Genomic DNA, 22724 nt, shown 5'->3' on the forward strand with positions numbered 1-22724 from the left:
TTATTAAATACATGCATATATACATATCTATATAAATAAAATGTACTCTAATAAGCTTAATTTTGTTGAATATATGCTTTTTTTTTCTTTTCAATATTCTTTAACACGAAAAAATATTTCAGTCCCCTCAGTTTCATGTTAAATGATTTTCACTGTGTATCTGTTGCACATAAATCCCCTTCTTACATAAAATATAAATGTATGTATAGAATAACTAAATAAATTGTAAAGGAAGTTTAATTAGCAACTATGAAATCTTAAAGAAGTACATAGTATGAAATTTATAATGGCAAACATTAAAAATAGATGAAAGTAAATAAAATTTAAATTATAGAATGTACTTTATAAAATTAATAATAAGTGGTTAAAAATATATTTTTTAATTACTTCAAACATGGAAGTTATTTGGCAGAGATTGTTGGACATAAAATTACTCCTTCAAATTTTCAGATTACTATTGTTCATATTTAAAGTCTCAACTCGCTGAATTAATCCACATAACAACCATTGTAAAAATTACCCGTTATCATATTCCAAAGATCAGCAGCATACATTTTTTTCAAAATCGTGCATAATATTAAATATTGGCTTTTGATAGTCAAGTTGATACAAATAAGATGAATTGTTTTTATGATTTTAGACTATTAGTTTATTCTTCCATTCACTTATTACAATATTTCATTTTTTATATGCTCGGCTATCCAAAATTTCAAGAGCTTTCCGGATATTTTTTTAGTTGAGTTTTTACTGTACAGTCATTTCAGCATTTACATCGTCAAAATTGCACAGACACATACTTGAAGTGAATTTACTTTTACAGCTAAACACAGGAACTGGAAAACAAAAAAGTACTTATTCGGTGATTGTATTTCTTTTTCGTTCGTGAAAATCAAAGTTCATTACACAAACATGCATTTACACTGCACAAGCATGCATGGAAATTCTTAATACATTTAGTAATCTTGATAATTGATTACGAATTTAGTAAATAAATCAGAAAATATTTTAATGTATAACAAATGAATAAAGTAGTTAAGCTTTTATAAAACAGAGCATAATACCACAGTTACGAAGATATTTAATGTTATAAAGTTAGGTAATTTAGTAAATTTCAGTTGTTCACCAAAGCAATGAATTATGAAGTTCCTTGTTTATCTTTATAAATGAACTTTATTGCTGTTTTAAGCAATTAAACAACTGTTCAAGTTATTTTAATAATTTTGAAGGAAGCACTTCCGCAGAGAACCCGGTAAATGTAAACATCGCTAACTTTGGCGATAATATTTCAAACCTGGTAACCTAGCTAATTCATCCTATTCGCTTATGCGAAGGTTGTCGTTGTTCGCATTTGGAGATTTATATTATTTTTCTCTTATTTATTATTATTTTTCTGAATTTTTTAACAACGAATAGATAGAAATATTTTCGCATAATTAAAGAAGTTTTCGTCGAAAGATGCCGGTTCTCGGGTCGTCAGTTCGGGATCAAAGGAAGAAATTATGGCGGAAGGGGTGAATGCTAATTTGTAACATGGCTGTTCAGGTTATGTTGTTAATTATTAACAGCTGTAAGCACGCAGAACCATGAGGTTTCCAACCCCTATAATAATTTTAAAATGTATAAAGTTCTCATTTTATTAAAAATGCTACTGAAGAAAATTTGATTACTGTTGAAGGTTATTTGTATTGTGAAATATATTATGAAAAAGGATAGGTATTTGTTTCAACGTAAAATGCTTTAAGCTGTATGCAAGTAACTTGAAAAAAAATACTTAAAACTATAAAATGGATATATTAAAGGTCATGCATTCATTAATTTATTACAGGGGCATGGTTCTTACCGAAATACATCAACAGGCAAAGTACTTAATAGTGAAAAAAGACATTTGTAATAGAAATATTAGTATTCTATATGAATTAGAGAAAATTCATATAAGTATATTGTAAACGTAAGTATAAGAATATTAATTGTTATTTTTTAAATGAATTTTTACTTCCCGTTATGTTTAATACATTGTTTTCTGTGCTAACTTGAATTTAATAGGAATTTATTTTCGTATATCACGTTTAACCTGTTAGTTTCATATCTACATACTTATTATCTGTGAATTTTTACTACCATTGTCTGCTAACTTGAATTTACATCACTAGAAACCACGTTTACAAAATATCACGCTTACGGCTCGGCTCATTGGCGAGTAAAACTGCAACTGCGCCAAAGGGTTCTTTCCCGAAGCGCCAACGGGTTCTCTGCGGATGAAAACCCATTTTGGGAATATATACACTAAAAGAAACAATAAAATGTATTAATCTATTTGTCAACCTTGATTTTGGCACGAAAGTTTGCAGAATGCTTCGTAGTTTTTAAGCACATAGAGGCACTGCAATTCTTTCTTATTCCTTGATCTGAAGTTTTCTGCACTTTTTTTTTTTATTATTATTTAAATTGCTGTATTGGCACACATACAATTTTTGTATAGTGGCTTCAGATGTGGATAAGTTTTTCGAACACTTTCGTCTGTTTTACTGGCGTCGCTGAATTTTGCGATGAAATGCAGCATATTTATTGCCGAGTGTCACCTTCCAGATTTTTCATACTGTTAATGTATACATCAGCAGTGAATTATTCTCCTCTTTCCTCAAATACACTACGGCGATAAACAATAACCATTCACTAAAGATTTTGCGTAAATTCCCACTCATAATAATTTAAATTGCGAAAATCTCACAATTAGCACCTAAACACACTATTCAGCAGAGCAATTCTTTCGAAAGCGCGCCGTAGTAGTCAAAAGTGGGGTAGGCATCTTGCCAGGTGAAACTAGTCGATATTTCCGTGACGTCAAAAATTCGAAAAGTGGGGTAGGGTTTGGAAATACGCAGCAGGGACAGGGTGTCAATATCTACCTAAAAGGAGACAAACACCCACCTGCTACTGCTCTCAAGATTTTTACAGACGGTTACAAATAAAATTCTTGTAAGCACGGGCTGCGCACTGGTAGCTTACAAGAACGATGCAAAGAAGTTTCAATGGAAGGGACACATGCACGATAACAATAGTATGTTCCAGGCCGAAGGTACAGCATTGGCAAAAGCCATAGCCTACATCAATACTACTGGAGTTACCACTGCCACTGTTATCACAGACATACTCTCTGTTCTACATGCCATCAAAAATGGGAAGCAGCCCTCTCCGATCATAAACAAGATATAACAAACTCTTCGCGAAAGTTCTCATCAAAAAATCCACCTAGTATGGACAAAAGGACACGCGGGCAATGCAGGAAATGAAGCTGCAGACACACTGGCTAAGGAAGCAGCAAGTAATAAGGATGCTGAGCAGTTCAGTATAGACTGGCCACTCTTCCCACTTGAAGCGAGAAATTAACTTAAAAATTCTCTCCAAGTGGCAAGAAGAATGGGACACTGATACAACCGGTAGGAGAATGCACTATCACATGACCTATGTAAATCCTGTACGACAAATCACTAGCTCGCAACTATTCAGATTTATCTCAGGGCACGGGCCGTTTCCTGTCTATTTCCAACGTCACGTTATAACAAACACGGTTATATGTATCTGTGGCGAGACTGGAACGCCCGAAAACTATCTAACTACATGCCCTCTGACAAGAGAGTATCATATAAAAATGCCTAGAACCAATGCTCAAGCCTTCGCAAAGTATTTAGTTAAGCAAAAGCATCTCGCAAGGAAAATCATGAAAATGATGGACTTATTATTCAACAATGGGATTAACTTATGTCAGGTGACATAATTACCCAAGATATCTAATTTTTATAAGTGAAAAATATCTCCACAGTAGTGACTTAATGTGACGGACGTTTTATTAACACTTCAGCAAGTACAATGCTATCTTAGCATACCTATTGTAATGTATAAATATGTTTTAATAATAGAAAGTATCAGATGCATAATGGTAACAGTAAAATAGAATTTATAGTATGGAATGTTTAGAATTGAATGTTTAATATTAAATGTGTTTTTAACGTAGAATGTATAGCATATATAATGTAATGGAAAATGGTATAAAATAGGAGTATCAATGGTAAAACAAACAAAGTATAGCGCATCTATTTACCTCACGAATGAGTAACTAGTATAATATGTATAGCACACTCATAATCATGTAAAGCGTATTTAAATCATGCATATTGTACCTAACGTAAAAGTTCATGTTCTGTCTGTATCTGGATTTAATAATAATGTATATCGCTATAGTATATCTAATGTATAATATACTTAATACAATGTCAAGCTTACTATATAAGTAGATTCTGTGAATTTAGCTCACTGTATTAATAAGCAAGTGTGTAGGTTGTAGCAAGTAGTTCAAATAAGTTTGTGTTACGTGAATTATGTACAGAGTAACTGTCATCGCAAGTGATATATATTTAATGCAAAGTAATGTATATATAGCTATGGTGCCAAAGTGAAGAGTATACTGTAATCGCAAGTGTTCCTTATCTAACACAATGTAAAGTATTTATATAACACAATAGTTATGCATTTTTTTTGTATATACTTATATTCCAGAGTTATTAATCTAGCATTATTTGAATGTATTGGATGTAAAATTAGCATGTCACAAACGGCCCTATATGACCATGTTCTTATGTTTCTCTTTCATTTCAATAATTACTGCGGCCCGGGCAGCTGGATGGCACCGAAACATATCGGATGCTCTGGATAATGGTGGACGTGGTGCTGTACTGCTTAACCACTATGGTAAAGGAACAGTGCCCACGTCCTCTGTCACTCACTCACTCACTCACCCATGATGTGCACATGCACTAAAATCATAATCATTTGCATATTCTATCGCGTTGTTGTGGTGATCCACGGTTTGAAAATGGTTTCTGAATCAGAAGAGATTCGTGCACTAACCTAGTGCTTCGCATTAGAGAGTAAAGAACATCTATGATATAAAAATATACTTTTATTTACACAGCGAAAACGCACAGCAACATTATTAACGAAAGCTCATTCTCCTAATAACATACTTCTTTTTACACTCCACTTGCGCATGCGCATTGACAATTACCAAAGGAGCTTGGCAGATACTGCCATCTGTTGGATAAACTATTCGCTACATATTCCTCCCACCTGAATTTACTGGGAGGTAAATTCACACATCTGTTAAGTATAATATATGCATAATAGTACAGTATACAACATTGAAGTATAAAATTATGCCTACCAAGATGTTCTAATTAAATTGAAATACAAATTTACCTGGAGATGCAGCATTCCATAATTTTCTAGACATATTAACAGATAATACTAAACCTAGAAAAATAAAAATAAATCAAATTATTAAAAAGTATTCAAACAAGTACAAAACATTTCACAGACGTATCACTGGTTTCACAGTTCTACCACTGCTGGTAGTCATAGGAATATTTTCAGTCATATCCTTTTGGACTGGGTTATCCAGCTCAAGTCTGTACAGTTTTTGCACTGGTCTCAGAAACTCAGAAGTCTCTGTTTTTATGACAGCAAGTCTTATTTGTCCATCACGACCAGGTAGCAGCTTTATGACACGCGCCAGGTTCCAAAAAGCCCGTTTTTTGTTGTTATCTTCAAGTAGAACAATTTCACCCACCTGGAGAGGTTTAGCTATAGAGTTTTTAATGGACTGCTGACGTAACTGTCCTAGATATTCCACACGGAATCTTGCTCTAAGTTGTTCTCTCACCTTTTGTAGATACTTAGCTCGTTTACTCAGTTTTTCCTTATCCACTGTATCGATATCAGGTACTCCTGATTTGGAAATATCCCGCAGGAACATTTCTGGAGTTAATGGGGATGAATCTTCAACGTCTTCCGACACGTAGGTAAGTGGCCTAGTATTGATTACTCTCTCACAGTCGCATAGTACTGTAAGCAACTCCTCGTAATCCAGGGCAGCACGACCTAGAACTTTTCTCAGAATCTGTTTCACCATTTGAACTAAACGTTCCCACCAACCGCCCCACCAAGGTGCAGAAGGAGGAATAAATTTCCACTGAATTCTTTGCTCAGCGGCCTTTGATCGCAGACTCTCCCAATCAATTGTATGCAGAAGGCTCTCCGCTCCTTTAAAATTACTGCCATTGTCTGAGTATATTATAGATGGTCTTCCGCGACGAGAAATGAAACGTCTCAATGACTGGAAAAAAGCTTCAGTTGTCAAGGATGTTACTGACTCCAGATGAATGGCCCTATAGACCGCACATGTGTAAAGAACAATATAAGCTTTTCGACCATCTTTAATTGTAGAGGGGTCCTGCCAGATCGACACCCACTATCTCAAAAACATTTGCATCACGTACTCTATCTTTCGGCAAAATTCCTGGAGTTACATCACAACTTTTGGATTTAAATCTTTGACATTTAACACATTTTCTAATGCAGTTTCGTACTGTCTTACGAGTTTTGAGAATCCAATGCTTTTCCCGCAAATGAGACATCACCATAGAAGTACCAGCATGCAACAGCTCATTATGTGCATTCATTATTAGTAATTTTACTACTGCATGATCAGATGGCAAAATGACAGGAAACTTAAAGTCATCAGTATCGTCGCGATAAGAAATATTGGTATTAGCTCTGATCAAACCATCACGATCAACTATAGGTCTGAGGTCTTTAATTTTATCATCGTTCACACTCTTAAATGATTCTCTTTGAACCAATAACATAAGTGTTATCTCAGCTCTTTCAATTTCCGAAACTGACAAAATTTTGGAGGTTTCGTTTGTAATTCTTCGTAATTTAAAGTAAAAACCTAAGAATCCAACCTAACATGCGTACAATTTTCTTTATGGATGAAAAGTACCTGTAATACCAATTGTCAGGTTTAGAATCTTTGTTAAGAGTTGTCAATACTGATTTACGCCTTTCTGAATTTATGATCTCTTCGTCCGGCAAATCGGTGCCTCTTGACCATGACGATTCTGGTTCTAACAGCCATGATGGGCCCTCCTACCATTTCGACAGCAAAAACTGTTTAACTGAACAGCCTCTAGAAGGGAGATCGGCGGCATTCAGCTCCGAAGGGATGTAATGCCAATCTTCTATTTTTGTAAGTGTTCTGATTTCTTGGACACGATTCCAAACGAAAGTTCCCCACCGTACGTCTCGCTGGATCCAGCACAAAGCGGTTGTTGAGTCAGTCCAGAAGAATGTTCTTAAATTTGGCATGTTCAAATCTGAAAAGACCATCCGTCCCAAGCGTGCTCCGATTAAGCAGGATAATAATTCCAAACGAGGAATGGATATACTCTTTAAAGGCTTAACTCTAGTGCGTGCTTGCACAAAATTTAAATAAACCTTATTTTCGGTCTTCACTCTTAAGAAAATACAGGTAGCATAGGCATGCTTGCTGGCATCGCTGAAAACATGAAGACTTACATCTCCGTTAACCGATCTGTCAATATTAAGCCATCTAGGAATTTTGACATCAGACAGCAGTTTCATTTCCTTTACCCATTGTATGGACTTCTTTTCTGAATGTTCTGGCAATTTTTGATCCCAATTTAATCGTAATTTCCAACACTCTTGCAATATCACCTTTGGGAACAGGGTAACGGGAGAAAGGAAACCTACTGGGTCAAATAACTTATGCGCGCAAGAAAGGAGTTTTCGTTTACTCGCGACAATCTCCTCTTTCTTTAGTGACTCAATTTTACAGGAAAGAGTATCATCCTTCAAATCCCAGTTTAACCCTAAAACGCAAACGAATGTATCTAATTTAGAGTTGGGAATTATTTCGGTTTCACAATTCGACTGCCATCCTCTAAGATTAAACTTTCCCAGTGACAATAACATTCTCGATTCTAGTACAAATCTATTCAATTCTTCAACATTCTTAAAACTAGTCAGGCAATTATCAACATAGAAGGACTCCTTCAAAATGTTGGCTGTAACTGCAAACTGATCTGGGGCACGATTTAAATGATAGTTCAACGTAGCGGCTAACAAAAATGGACTACAGTTAAGCCCAAAAACCACGCGACAATGTCTGTAATGTATTCTCTTCTTTTGCACCTTTCCAAAAGAAACGCAAATAATCTCTATCCTTCTCTCTTATACCAATCTGCAAGAAGGCTTTCTCAATGTCTGGAATTACTGCAAGAGGATATTTCCGAAAACGATTCAACAATGTTGGAATTATTTCTATTAGGTTGGGACCTTTCTCAAGACAATCATTTAAGGAAAGTTCTCCTTTGGCGTGTGCCGAAGCATCAAAAACTGGCCTTACTCGCGTAGTTTCACTAGATTCTTTAAAAACCGGCCTATGAGGCAAATAGTGCTCTCTATCTACTTCGCCTTCATTTACCTCTTCAATAATTCGTTCCTTCAACCACGTATCAAATACTTCCTGATAAACTTTAATTTGATTCGAATCTAATAATTTCCTTCGCGTATTAGTCAGGCGTTTTTCTGCCAACGTTTTATTATTAGACAAGCGAGAGGGGTCCAATACCCAAGGTAATGCAGTTTCATATCTCCCGTCTGAATCCAAATTCAAATTTTTCTCAAAATATTGCATGGTCTCCTCATGAGTTTCAGCTTTCTTTTTAGACTCAACTGGGTCATTTATACCAATAACGTCTAACTTCCACAAGTTTTCTGCTGATCTTTCGTTTAGCAATAAAGAAACACATGCAAGAGAATCATTTATACACAAAGATTCCTTCGCTGGAATTTTACCCATTAAAATCCATCCCAAACTTGTTTCCATCGCGACCGGACCACTTTGTAAACATTTAATATTTCCGGTGAATAATTTTCCAGCAATATCAGAACCTATCAACAATTTAATGTCACTTTCGTTTTCGAGAGCATTACCCTCTACATCTGACACTTGAATATTTAATTTACGAAGTTCTTTCAACCAAGGACCTTTAGGTATTTTCTTAACATCAGAACAGATAACAGATTCACTTAAACAATGCACACTACATACATATTTATTATCAAGGCTACTCAAATTAACTATATATTTAGAATGCAATTTTTCTTTCGTTTCTACACCTCCGAATAATTTATGAACTAATTTCACTTCACCAACACTGTTACATTTCAAAGAATCTGTAATATCTTTCGTTAAATAACTTCTCTCGCAACCCGTATCTATAATCCCTCTGACTATCCTTTCCCTGTTGCCATTTTTTACCCTTACGATTAATGTTTGTAGTAACACATCGGAGCTCGCGGATCTGCTAGCCAAAACATTGACCTCATTTTTCGCCACAGGCTCTACTTGTTTAGTCTCTTTCAATTGAGAAGGAACTTGTTGACACATTACTGCCAAATGCCTTTTCCGGCAAATTAAACACTTAACCTTGGACTTACAGTTACGAGAAATATGGTTTTCCTTCAAGCATAATAGACATAAACCCTTCTTAAATATTAAATCTTTTTTATCCTGATATGTAAGCGTACTAGCTTTAAAACATTTTTCTGTTAAATGTGGCTTATCACAAAATAAACACGATTCCTCAACTTTCTTAATAGGATCATTTTCTTTAAATTTGTTTCCTGTATACAAATCATTACAAGTAGGAATATTAGACTCATCATTAATGTAACTTTTAGATTTTCTACTTTTATCAAAAGAAAAACGCGCTATTTTAATTCTCTCTTCAGATATCACTTCATTTTTCAAAAACAAGAATAGATTCAAGATCGCTCTTACCTTGTTGTGACGAGCTCTCCCGTTCCCTCTCCCACACGCATGGAGGTAGGAAAGGGAGGAGGGGCCATTCCGCGCTAGAAGTGAAGCACTGGTTTGAAGCTTGGGTCACCAGACGGGGTGTTTTTTGTTTACATTCAGAAGCTTGCTTGACAAAATTCTGATAGTATTTCGACACACGACAGTTCCATAGAAATCGAAAAAGGGCCACTCTCGCATGAAAGAAACATTCATAGTGTGATGGATAATAGCAATTTGTATAGTTTACTGACATTTACGCAAAAATCACATCTTGGTTATTTTTCGATAACTAACAACAGCGATTTTGATTATGAATTTGTTTTATAAAATTCTAAGCTGTTGCACTACAAAAATATAGATTTTAAGAAAATTGCTAAAAGAGATCTGCCAAAATTTATTTTCTAGAAGATTTGAAAAGTTTGAAACTTGATGGCTAAATGTAAATATAAAATTATGTATGTTAAAATATTTGTAATTAGGCACATAGGTCAGATTAAGTTTTTATTAAATAGAGCAACGCATGCAAGGGCTATCTGCCTAAAGAGAGAGATGCCATCGTGGAGGAATTTTGAAGAAAAACTGATCTTTGAGAGGGTATTAAAAATAATACTTATAATTTTCATTCAAATTATATTCATATATATTTTTTATGTAAAACTTTCGGGTGTATGCTAAATTAGTGTAAATTACTTTACACGAAAAATATAGTGAATGCACAGAAATTGAAGATTTGCACATGCCGGAAAAGATAAATAGGAAATATGTATGGGTATTTATGCATGTGCTTGCAAAAAGCATGTATCTGCCTTTGACAAAATACTTAAATATTCATTAAATTATTTATAAATGTATTTGAAATGAAGAATTTATTCACTTATAAACAACTGTGATAGTACTGTGAAGAAATCTAATGATTAAATGTATCTAATTTATAATGATTATAAATGTTATCTAAATATATAATAACCTTAATATTGAATTGTAAACATAAAGTGAAATCCTGTTGACAAATACGTTATAAAACTATTTAAGCAAGAATTGTTCGTATTGGAAAGCAATCTGTTAAAAGGTATTGTAAAGCAAATGCTATGAGATGCGCACTTAAGAACATAATAAAGAGTTTTGGAATATGTATTGTTGAAATGAAGGGTAAAAAAAAAAAATCTGATAAGTATAATTAAAAGAATTATAACCTTTACATTTTATAATAACTCAGTTACAAGTTTTAAATAATACTAAAAAAAAAAAAAAAAAAAAAAAAAAAAAAAAAAACTTATTTTATTCCCTTTCAGAAATGTTCAGAGAAAGTCAAATACTATTTTCCTAATAATTCTCTAATTTAAAATGAACCGAATAGAGCATTAATTATAAATTGACTTACATTTTTCGATTTAAAAGAAGCCAAAAAATCATGTCATATTTAAGAAAGTATTTTAGGAAGAAGCTCTATAAATAGAAAAGAAATAATGCATAATTTTAATATTAATAATACAATAAACTTTGATCTTAATTTTTGTACCTTAACCGAATAAAATCGAATTACTTTAATTTTTTTTTCTAATGTAATTAACGAAAACTTGTGAAAATATTTCATTCAAATTAAACCATTCTGAGAAAACTGTCCTGTGAAAAGTATAGCATTTAATTCCGTTCAGAATGAAATGTTGTTTAAAAATGTGTAGTTTTCACATACTTAGGACTCTGAAGTGTTGTAGAAAAAGAAAATATATACATTTATATGTATATTTGCGACGTAATTACAAAATATTTACATCCGAACGCGTCAAATCCCATAGAACTCAATGGTAAATGACCCAATGTTTTGGTCACCACGTAGGGATCGCCGGTGCTTCAGAGCAGGGTACGGAGAAACTTGTTTAGGGCGACTCCTTCTTACTTCCTACCTCCATGCCCACACGCGTAAGATGTCAGGGGGCAGGCAAGATTCAACTAACGGAAAAATAACACTAGCGTATTTATCTTCAGTCACACCGAGAGATTCCAGAGCAAACAATTTTGTTTCTAAACTGTCGTACAACGATGATAGCGCAAAGTCCTTTTTGGTTGCATTATTATTTATCAACACAAGATTCAATAAATCCCGAACGTACACTTGTATAAGAATATCTTCACGTCCAAAACGATTCTTTAAATGTTCGATGACTTTCGGATAATTTTCTTTAGTTGTCGGGAAACTCTGCACTATTTCCCGTGCTTTCGATTTGGCAGCAGTAGCCTGGATCAGATATACGAATTTCAAATGATCATCTAGCACTGGATCTTCGTGTATCTTACTAAAGGTATTCCAGAAATTCAACCATTGTCGTGGATCACCTGTAAATTCAATCAAATTTATTTTCGGAAGCTTCAAATTCGTTGCCGTTGTTCTTGAATTAACAGTTCTGGTTTCATTTACCGATGCATGAGTCAGCAAATTTTTCTCTAGTTTCACAGTGATTTGCTTCACTTTCATCCTGGCTGCTATTAATTTCTCCTTGTAAGTCTCACATGACTCAAATTCTTTAGTATATTCTTCTTGCGAGACTTCTTTCGATTTTGATAGGAGATCCAATATTTCTTCATCCAACTGTTGTAGTCGAATTCCTTTATCTTCCAGAATTTCCAGGGACGATAATAGAACATCACTGTTCAATTCTGACTCATTCAAATGTCCATGTAGGCTATTATATGCTTTCGTGAAGGCTGCACGCAGTGGTATTCTTCTTACTTTCAAGACTTCCATTTCTGCTGTTAAACCATCAAAAGTGTCCTTTACCTAACTAATGCGTCCTGTCACGGACGCCACTTTTTATTGTGGTGATCCACGGTTTGAAAAGGGTTTCTGAATCAGAAGAGATTCGTGCACTAACCTAGTGCTTCGCATTAGAGAGTAAAGAACATCTATGATATAAAAATATACTTTTATTTACACAGCGAAAACGCGCAGCAACATTATTAACGAAAGCTCATTCTCCTAATAACATACTTCTTTTTACACTCCACTTGCGCATGCGCATTGACAATTACCAAAGGAGCTTGGCAGATACTGCCATCTGTTGGATAAACTATTCGCTACACGCGTTATACACATGATGCAAGTTTCATGCTGTTTAGATTCTTCCTTAATGGTATTTTAGTGCATTTTGGATGGACAGCAGTTTACAACTATGCACGAGAAGGAGTGGATAGTAAACAAAAGATCTTAGGCTTGCGCGTTTTTTTTTTTTTTTTAATTTATTTTGAGTGGCAGTACTTATCAAGGATTGCTTCTAGATTCTTTATATTCTTATTCGTCAAATACTGAGGTATGATCTTGTCTAAGACTTTTGTTTTGTGAGCGTAGGATTTTATATGTTATGCGAAAGAAAAATAACTTTCGCAGTGCGATCTTTTCGAAGTGCGATCAATGTGAATTGAAACTTCTAAATACATATTCATTCAAAGGGCTAAGATACATTTACTAACTTACATCTAGGTTAAAATAATACACCAAACAAATATTAGAAGTCAAATAACAAAAATCAGGGTTATATTTGCAATCAGGGTTATGTTTTCATACCGAATATTTCAAATACTGTGAAAACTTTCAAATATAACGCGGACTTTTCTTGTCTGACTTCTAAATTAATATTTGTTCGGTGTGTTATTTTAGTAATCTAAATCATAGGAGCTCCAAACAGGCTTAATTGTTGCTTCCTTTTTTTTTCCCTTTCCCCACGTGGTGTGTTTGCCCCTTTGTGATTGTATGAGTTTCGGTCAGTGTTTTTCCAATTTTTTAAGTTTGATTTGTGGTTTACACATTTTAATTTTTCTTATTTGATATTGTGCTTTGCTTATCTACTGTGGAAATTTGCAAATATAACGCTAACTTTTGTTGCTTGACTTCTAAATTAACTTTCATCAGTTAGCTTTTAATCGAATCACTACGCAGTGATTTTCAAATAATCTTTTGAGTTTTTTATTAACAATTATATTTTTATTATTACAGAGAACATTTAATAAACAATACAGGGGACGAGAAGAAAGAGCAAGAAGGCTTATTTGGGAAAATCATGTGGTTGATATTATAAAACATAATTTGGAATATGACCTCGGAATTCACAAGTACAGGAAAGGACTAAATGAATTTGCAGATATGGTAAGTTCAAATCTTACGATCTTTACCAATATTTTTATTCTTGTTATAGTAAAAGAACTGGATCTCCTTTAAAATGCATTTGCATTTAAAAAATATATAACCACAGAAGATAATAGGTTTATGATTTACGCTAACTGTACAGTAAACTATATGGCGTCATATTTTACATTATTGTTAATATTACTATTATCTTTTACTTTGAAGCATATTTTATTTATGTGCTCATAAAAAGAGTTACCTAAGAGTAGACTTATTTAAGATCATTAGCAAGAGTAATATACAAGTGATTTTCTCACATACCTTTTTTTTAAAGATGCTAAGAATCAATTTCAATATTGTTATACAGGTTAAGATTAATTTCCAATATTTTCTCTTTTTTTTACATACAGAGTCACAATGAAGTTGTAGAAACACTGAATGGGTTTAGAAGCGAAAACCTCAGCAAGTCTATCTCAACATTTATTCCTCCATCTAATATTAATTTGCCTGACACAGTGGATTGGAGACAAAAAGGGCTTGTAACAAGTGTAAAAAATCAGGTAACAAGTAACTGACGAAATGAATTTTATTTTGGAAGCAACTATAAGAAAGAAATACAAATTCGGTTCTTTTCTGTTAGCGGGGCACCACTTAAGAGGTTATCACATACGGCTACAATCTTTGCTAGACGGGACTTTTCTGAGGAACGAGATTCTGGTAGCACTGGTTTAAACGGGAGGATTCCCAGAAAAAAGAGCCCCGCTGGAGGTGAAGTCCCGCCTAGCTATGGAAACGATGTTGCGGCTAAGCGGGATTTTTTCAAACCTCACCGAAAATGTCTCGGCTGGACCTCTGTCCCGGATGGAGAAAACCAGTCAGACAAAAGTTCTGCTTCTGAAGGTTCACATGATCCCAATCTGAGCGATAATCGATTACTGTTTGGCGTTCAAGTCTTTGTAGTAATGTAAAATGTTAACCTATCTAAGTGGGTTTCCTGGAATTGTGCAGGTTCTGAGAATTGTCCCTTTCGACGTCAAGTCCCGCGTAGCCGAAAGATAATGTGATTTGGGCTTTAGAGTCAAACGCGAACGTTTACAGCCATATCCAATTAGGTGACGAAAATCCTAGCGATACATAAAGCTTCATGAAAAGACTAAGTATTTAACATATTTTGAATGATATATATATATATAATTTATATATAATGTTGATATATATATATGTATATATATATACATACACACATATATATATATATACTCACATATATATATATGTAATTTATATGTAACGTTCATATATATATATAATGTTTGATGTGCACAATGCCACTACTATGCGCGATGCCAATTTGTGCAATTTTCTCATTTTTTAAGCGAAAACAGATCTGCGTGCACATGGGGATAACGGAAGTGTGCGTGCGGCAAGAGAACACTCAAAATACATGGGAAGCCGAAAGTCCTGTTTAGGTATTAATGGTCGAGGTACTGATGGTAGGCGAAAAGGGGTTTCTACATCGTCGGATCGCCTCCGAATTGTTCTTCCTCAAAACTGGGGCGGAACTGCAAAGTTAGGAAGGACTGTACTAGTACGACTAATGGTGAAATTTTGATGTCTCTCCCCCTTCTACCTGCACCTGTTCTCCCAACGTACACTACGATCTGGTTTTGTTTGGAATAACATCAGAGAATTATATAATTTCGGCATAGGGCATAAGTTTGAAGAAGAATGATTATTTACACGTCAATACAAAAGCAAGGGCATAAAATTGCTGGATTGATGTTCGCTCATTCCGCTTGTTCGCAATAACTCTATTGTTGATGAGATGTAAATAGGCTACCACATTTGGTACTTTAACGCGTATTGGGTGATACCTCCCAGTTAACAGAAAAGCACCACTAATTATCCTAAAATTACTAATGATATATATATAAACATTGAAGGGCCGGTGCGGATCGTGCTGGGCATTCTCTGCAACTGGATCTCTAGAAGGACAACATAAGAAGAAAACCGGAGACCTTGTTTCCTTAAGTGAACAGAACCTTGTGGATTGCTCGAAAACTGAAGGTATGAAGGAGACTCTTGAATAACTGCATTCACTTATAAAATTAGAGTTGATTTTTGAAGACCAGAGGAGGGATACTAAACCCCTTCTATGAAATACATTAGGAAACATTCGAAATATGTTCCAAAAAATTTACATTGATTAAAAATATAACTTATTATTAGAGCCTTCCAATAAAACAGGCTTTTACAAATAAAGTCAAGGAACTTTGAATTTTCAGTTTTTCTCAAAAATATATGTATGAATCTCATCAACTAATATACAACAAGGAAAGAATTAAATGCTAATATCCAATAGAAAAAAAGTTAAATATGGAATTCTTGATTTTCAGTGGCAACTATCTGACGAAATTTTACCATTCTAATAATTTCGATGTTTCATTAAAACACTTCCCCGGATTTTCAGTAAAACTGCATTTGCATGAATTTTACACGGATTTGATAAAACGAATACAGTGGATTTCACACCTTAAAAAAATCTGATGTGGACACCACATGAATTCCTTGTATGACATATTTAATTATACGCATTTTTTGCTACATTTTATTTAAACTTATTTCCCCGAATTTCATTACAGATAGTTCAGGTTCCACGTCGCGGAAAGAAAAAAACACATAAAAACTCAAAACATCTTCATTAAAAATTGTAAAATACAGAAAAACCTAAAACACCAAATAGAGTTAAAAACCCTTTAAAAATTTTACAATTAAAGTTTAAATTAATTAAAATTAGGCAGAAAACCAGATTTTTTTCGGTGCACAAAACTTTACTCGGCAAAAAGACACTGAAGTTGATGCAGAAAACTGACTTCATTCACTACGCTACTAAGTTTCATATGTAAATAAATGGCGAGTCGTTAGGCTTAGTGGAACTTAAACAACTTTTAAGTTGTTGATAATTGTAGAACTATTGCTTGCAGATTAATTAAAGGCATAAAAACCTTAACCGGAAGACAAGAACAACATAATTCAATCATTTTTAAAGCAAAAAAGTGCGCAATTTACCAATATATAAGAAAACAAAACTGAGCGCACGAAGCCGAATATCAGAACTTATATATATACTTTACTAAAAAAGAAGGCGCACAGCTACATGTTACAGCAGTCCTGTGTACAAAATTTCAACGTTCTGAGGCTACTCGTTTTTGAGTTTTGCGAGATACATATATACGTACGTATGTATAGACATCGCAAAAAAATCTCTTCTGAATCCCCTTTAAATCCTTTTTGCAACCCGTTTTGAGGAAAAGAGCCTTTATTCTGTCCTTACGTACAGATGTCACGCAAAAACATTGCATTCGATAGAGGTCAAAATGTATATTTTCGTTGTAATATGATACCAGAAAATTTTCGCGATTACAATACTTCCTTTACTTCGTACAAGGAAGTAAAAAAGGGATAATATTCTATCCTAGTACAAGAAGAAGGAACAATTATAGCTTCTAGTGTGTCAAAAATAAATTTAGGTGGATGACAAATTTCCAGCGATTTTGTAAATTGGGAGGGAAATCCAAAATTCTAATGATAACAGAAAAAATTCTAGAAGGAACGGAAGACATTTAATGAAAATGGCTCGCATGCATAGGAGTAAATGTACTAAAAATGCTAAATGTTGTAAAAATAGTTGGTGATCAGAAATAATTAAATATTAAATCGAATTATAAATTAAATTATACCTGCTTTGTGTCCACAGTAACCAAATGATACACAATTCAATTACTTACCCTTTTGTGTAGTGCCAATGACGTTAACAATCGAATCAATTTTTTATTTTCTAATGATAATTATAGCAATTGGTACTTATCATAAGAGTGAAAAAAAAAAGAGTTAATCTGCTAATCAGAAAAAGAGATTTTTTGCAAGATCCTCGCTCTAAATCGTAACTGGATGCATCGTCTTAAATAATTTTCTTTTCGGCACCTGATAAACGGAAATTTAACATGGATGTGTAATGACCGTGATTTTGCTGTGTCGCTCTATACAGTCAAGTGTAAGTCAATCTCCTGGCCTCTTGTCTTGATATAACATGGAGCAAAAACTTGCATTCCTCATTCTTCGAAACACACGAAAAAGTTTGTCCGCTGCCACGAAGTAGAATAAGTAATTGAAGTAAAAATGTTAGCCTTGCTCTCACAGTAACTACCAAGTATCTACTGCAGCCACTCCGTTAGTGTCAGCTGTTTTACCGCTTGGCAGCCAGTGGTATTGCATCTCTGAAATTAGTAATTACATTAATTTTGCTAATTGCAACTAGAGTAAAAAAAATGACTGCTTTTCATTTTTTTACTGTACCTCATCTACGTTATATATTCAATCCTTAATCAGCGCAAATATTATCATTAAATAGTGTATTGTTTGTGTCCGCTAATATAACGACTGTATGAAACATTTTTCCATAGTAAAATGGGCCCACCAGCGGCCGAGCGGTAAAGTCGCTGAACACTGGTAGTTCGGTCCGAGGTTCTAATCCCGCGAACGGGCTGGCTGCATGGGTGTTTTCGTGGTTTTCCCCATGTGTAACGTGTATACGAGCCAGTTTCCCTTAGAAAGTCCTCCACGAAGGCATCCCTCCCCTTAGGCAGATAGCCCTCGTGTGCTTTGCCACAATTAAATACACCAACACCATAGTAAAATGATTTTCAGAATTTCTTGTATACTGACCTAATTATTCAAAGATTACAATTCAATTAGTTCTATTTAATTTTCATGTTCAGTTACTGTGTATTGAAATGCAAAATATATTCTTTCACTTGTTATCTCTTCATTCAATATATATATATGTATATATTTATATGCTATTGTTGCATTAGTGGATCATATCAGTAGCAAGAGTTGATATTTTTCAAATTTTCAAAATTCTCAGGTATTGCGTTATATTTGAATCTTGTTATTTTTACACGTTTTCAATGTTTATCTGTCCAATATTAGGAGTTTATTCTTTTACTGTTTAATTTCAAATTCAGTAGATTTATATATCTATTTTTTTCAGAAAAACTGAAAATGACCTGGCTTGTTAATCAACGCTTACCCGAAAATATATACTGAGTTAATTTTTTTAAGATACTGATTTTCATTCTGTGTCTAACGTATCATATGTTCTTTCAGATTAGAAATCCAAATAATATCCTTGATATAAGATAAACTGAATGCTGTCAGAAGTACATAAATATTATAAGTAATATCAAAAGCATTTGAAGATCGAAAAGAAAATTGCCACTACTTTGCTCTATCAATTGTTCTTAGCAAACACATTATTTGCCTTTGCCGTTATCTGTTATTAAATAACGAAAAATATGTATGTATATTTCTGTTATTAAATAATGAAGAATCTATCTGTATGTGTGTTTCTGTTTTAGTTCCCGAACTTCCCGATTTCTTATATTACAAAGATTGCATTAATTTTTATATATATTGTAATATTTTAGCAATAAATTTCTGAACTTAAAACGATAAAGCGCTTAAAGTCTTATGACAGTACATGAGCAACACTATATTTGTACGTAAGGCTTTATAAAAGTCTTATAACCATATTAATTACCAAGGCTTTGTTATGTGGGAGTAAGATAAAAAGGTACGAAAACACTGTATTTTCTCAATAGCACTATTATTGCTTTGCCTACAGTGGAAAATTACAGTTAAAAATCGTAGATAGTTTTGGAGATAGATGATTTTTAAAAATATTTTAGAAAATGTTTTGCTCTTCCAAATAAACGTTTTTACATTACATTTGGAATTAATTTATTAGTAAAAGCAATCTTTTATACAGAGTTTGAATTTTTTTTCTCCCTTCAAGTCATTTTCTTTAAATAACTTATTTTACAAAGCATGTGTACTTAAAAAAAAATTAAGCTGCAATGTAATTTTAAATCCTATGGGACAACGACAGCTGTTTAGCGTACATTAACTTAATGGAATTATTTGGGAATCTATATATGAAGCGTAATGCGTATTTTTTAGGCAATCTGGGGTGCCGAGGTGGCATTATGGAACTAGCTTTCGAGTACATAAAGGAAAATGATGGAATAGATACTGAAGTGTCTTATCCCTACACTGCTGAGGTAAGATTCAAAACTTCTCATAAAATTCACAATCGTTTACAGATACCTAAGGAAAAATATATTTTAATTTGTAAGCAGTCAAAGAATTTCCACTTTGAATCAAACTTTTTGCGCCTTCCCATATTCTACGGAATTCGATATTAGGGCATTATCGGAAGCAGATGTCTGAAATTCTAATGCAGTCCTCTTTATAACCATTTTATAAAAACTGCTTCCTTTTGTTTGTTTGTTGGGATCAAAACTTGACATTAATTTTTTACCTTTTTCTACCGAACCGAATTTCTTGAGTTTTGCACACGAACATATTGGCAATAAAATTTTTCAATGAGTTTTTTTTTAATTCATTATATATTTTTTTTAAATTTAAGTGTAAGTAATTTTTTTAAAATTAAATTAAGTGACTTTTATAATATTTTTCGCCATATAACTTTATTTAGTGATCAAATTGTAAGGATCTTAAGTTTTACTAACGTTTATTTTATTTTAAATCTTTACTATCACTTCTTATTTTCTACTTCCGGCCAGAATTATAAGCGTTAAAGTATTTATGCAAAATTTGTCTGGCGAACGCCAAGTATTTAAGTTGTGGCTTTTTGCCAAGCGAGAGAGAGGAAGCAGTTAGTCGAAGCAGGCCGCTTACCTTAGAAGTTTTACTCAGTTGCTGGTTGCCTTCCAGGCCAGAGGTTTTAATCCTCTTGATAATTTTTAAACGCATTGTAGTGTTACGGCTTCCTGTTAATATAAGGCCAATCTTCCACGTTTATTATTTCAAAGTTAAAGTAGCGTTTAGTTATATTTTTATATTCTTGCGCTCAGACCACAAGTAGTGAGTCTTTGTATTCCGAAGTACGGAAGTTATTGTAAATAGAGAAAAATAAAGGGTTTTGTATACCCTTCTTGTGTATCCTGTCTACTTCCCACAGTGATTGAACATAGCTTTAGTAAGCTCTCTGTTCCGAGTCAGGTCCTTGCATGTTTCCGAAGAAAGTAAGACGGAACATTGAACCTGATAAAATTAATAAGCGTAGAATTTTGGTCTTTACACTAACGTTATGTACATTTTATATTTGATACCATTTAAATAATAATACTCTTTTTTATATTTTTATACCTTTCTGTTCATACCATTCGGAATGATATGCAGATTACTGGAATATGGCAAAATTCACAAGGGAAGGAATGTCTTCGTGGAAGACCTTTCTAAGGAAAACTGAATCGTATTCACGTTACACGTGCAATGGAATACAAAAATTAACGTTTGAGTATTAAATCGAAATTCTTCCTCGAGTATTGTGCGTTATTTAATAAATCCGTATGAACAAATGTTTTTCATATTTGAGCAGATATATAATCATTAATGCTTTAAGCTAAACAGAAATTAAGATTAAATTATGCAAAACAGAGAAGAGCGTAACAGAAAATTTAAACAAAATTTGAAGTTTGACAGTTAGTTCATTCTAATCAGTTGAGCAATCCTGTTTAACATGCAAGCTTATTAAAAAAATTTTGTGTTTTGAATCAGTTTTTATGTATAAAATGTTAAATAAATCATGGAATGAAGCATTATTTATAATGAAATTAATTTAAATGTCAAAGATATTTATAAATTGAAATTCAAAATTTATTTTTGGTTTATCATTTGGAAAGATTCCTTCCGAATTATTTTATGTAAGATGAAAAATGCATTTTTATGTCTTTCAGGAGGGAATATGTCATTTCAAGAAAGCCAGCATAGGTGCTACTTGCACTGGATATGTTCGTGTCCCCTATGCAGATGAAAGGGCTTTGAAGAAAGCAGTTGCAACTATTGGCCCCATTTCCGTTGCTATTGATGCAAGTCCACATAGCTTCTTGCTCTATAAGTAAGTAATATTTCTAGAAAATTAATCGAAACTATCTCATTCAGTATCCATTCTCAAACTTATGAAGAGTCTTCTTCCATCATTGCAATTAACTTTCGATCTTTCTAAAATTCTTCCTCTAAAATGTTTCCTTAACTTCCTGAAAATACCATATTACTTACCTTAAATTTGATATTAGAAATTTACACTAGTCGGAAATAGAGATGATTAATAAGTCTTTTGTTGGCTGAAATCTTCTCGTAATTTAAATAATGATGAGTTTAAACTTTAATTGGAATATTTTTCAGCAATTTTATTTTGAAATATTCCTTATCTTCCGAATAATCTGAATAATCATATCAAAAGTAATAATTCTTTTCATTCTTAACCTTCTAGAAAATTCTATGCAAGGTGCTTTTGACAAGGATATTCATAACAGAATAATGAACTATTCTTAACGTATACTTTATCACTGATTTCCAAATTCATGATGGCTAAGGCAATAAGGGAAAAAAAACAGCAAAAAAATTTCAGTAACCAGACGTTAAATTAAATCAATTTATTTAATTTCAGTTCAACAACGTTGAACAGGTATCTCATTTATAGCATACATATTACCCATTTCTTAACAGCTGACAAAAGAATAATCATAGGTGTAATATTGCTGACAAAATATTCAAATGTAAGTTTCCTTTCAGTTACCTATTATATCTGTGACTAGTTTGATTGTGAAACAAAAAGATTTTCAGAACATTGCATTGTTCGCATTTGAAGTAAATATGATAGATAATTTAAAATTTTTTATGTTTCGTTTATAAATTTAGTATCATAAAATATAATTCTAGTCATACACTCAGGCTAGCTTACATATTTCATTCTAGGTTGATAAAATACACTTAACAGTTTCAGCAATTTTTATCTAA

At 33.2% G+C, this 22724-nt stretch overlaps 1 protein-coding gene across 2 annotated transcripts in view; it reads left to right on the forward strand.

Moving 5' to 3' along the window:
- The window catches only part of LOC118198494 (cathepsin L-like peptidase), a 67464-nt gene that overhangs the window by 29952 nt on the left and 14788 nt on the right, over positions 1-22724 (forward strand). For both annotated transcript variants that reach the window (XM_085818994.1, XM_085818995.1), the window contains exons 3-7: positions 13710-13859; positions 14249-14398; positions 15782-15905; positions 19860-19960; positions 21662-21822. In XM_085818994.1, coding sequence (XP_085675120.1) covers positions 13710-13859; positions 14249-14398; positions 15782-15905; positions 19860-19960; positions 21662-21822 — 686 coding nt within the window. The remainder of the gene's footprint in view (positions 1-13709; positions 13860-14248; positions 14399-15781; positions 15906-19859; positions 19961-21661; positions 21823-22724) is intronic.

The sequence above is a fragment of the Stegodyphus dumicola genome, chromosome 6 (assembly GCF_044657685.1).
Source record: "Stegodyphus dumicola isolate Sdum_Otavi_A_Nest chromosome 6, ASM4465768v1".
In the NCBI taxonomy this organism is placed as follows: domain Eukaryota; kingdom Metazoa; phylum Arthropoda; class Arachnida; order Araneae; family Eresidae; genus Stegodyphus; species Stegodyphus dumicola.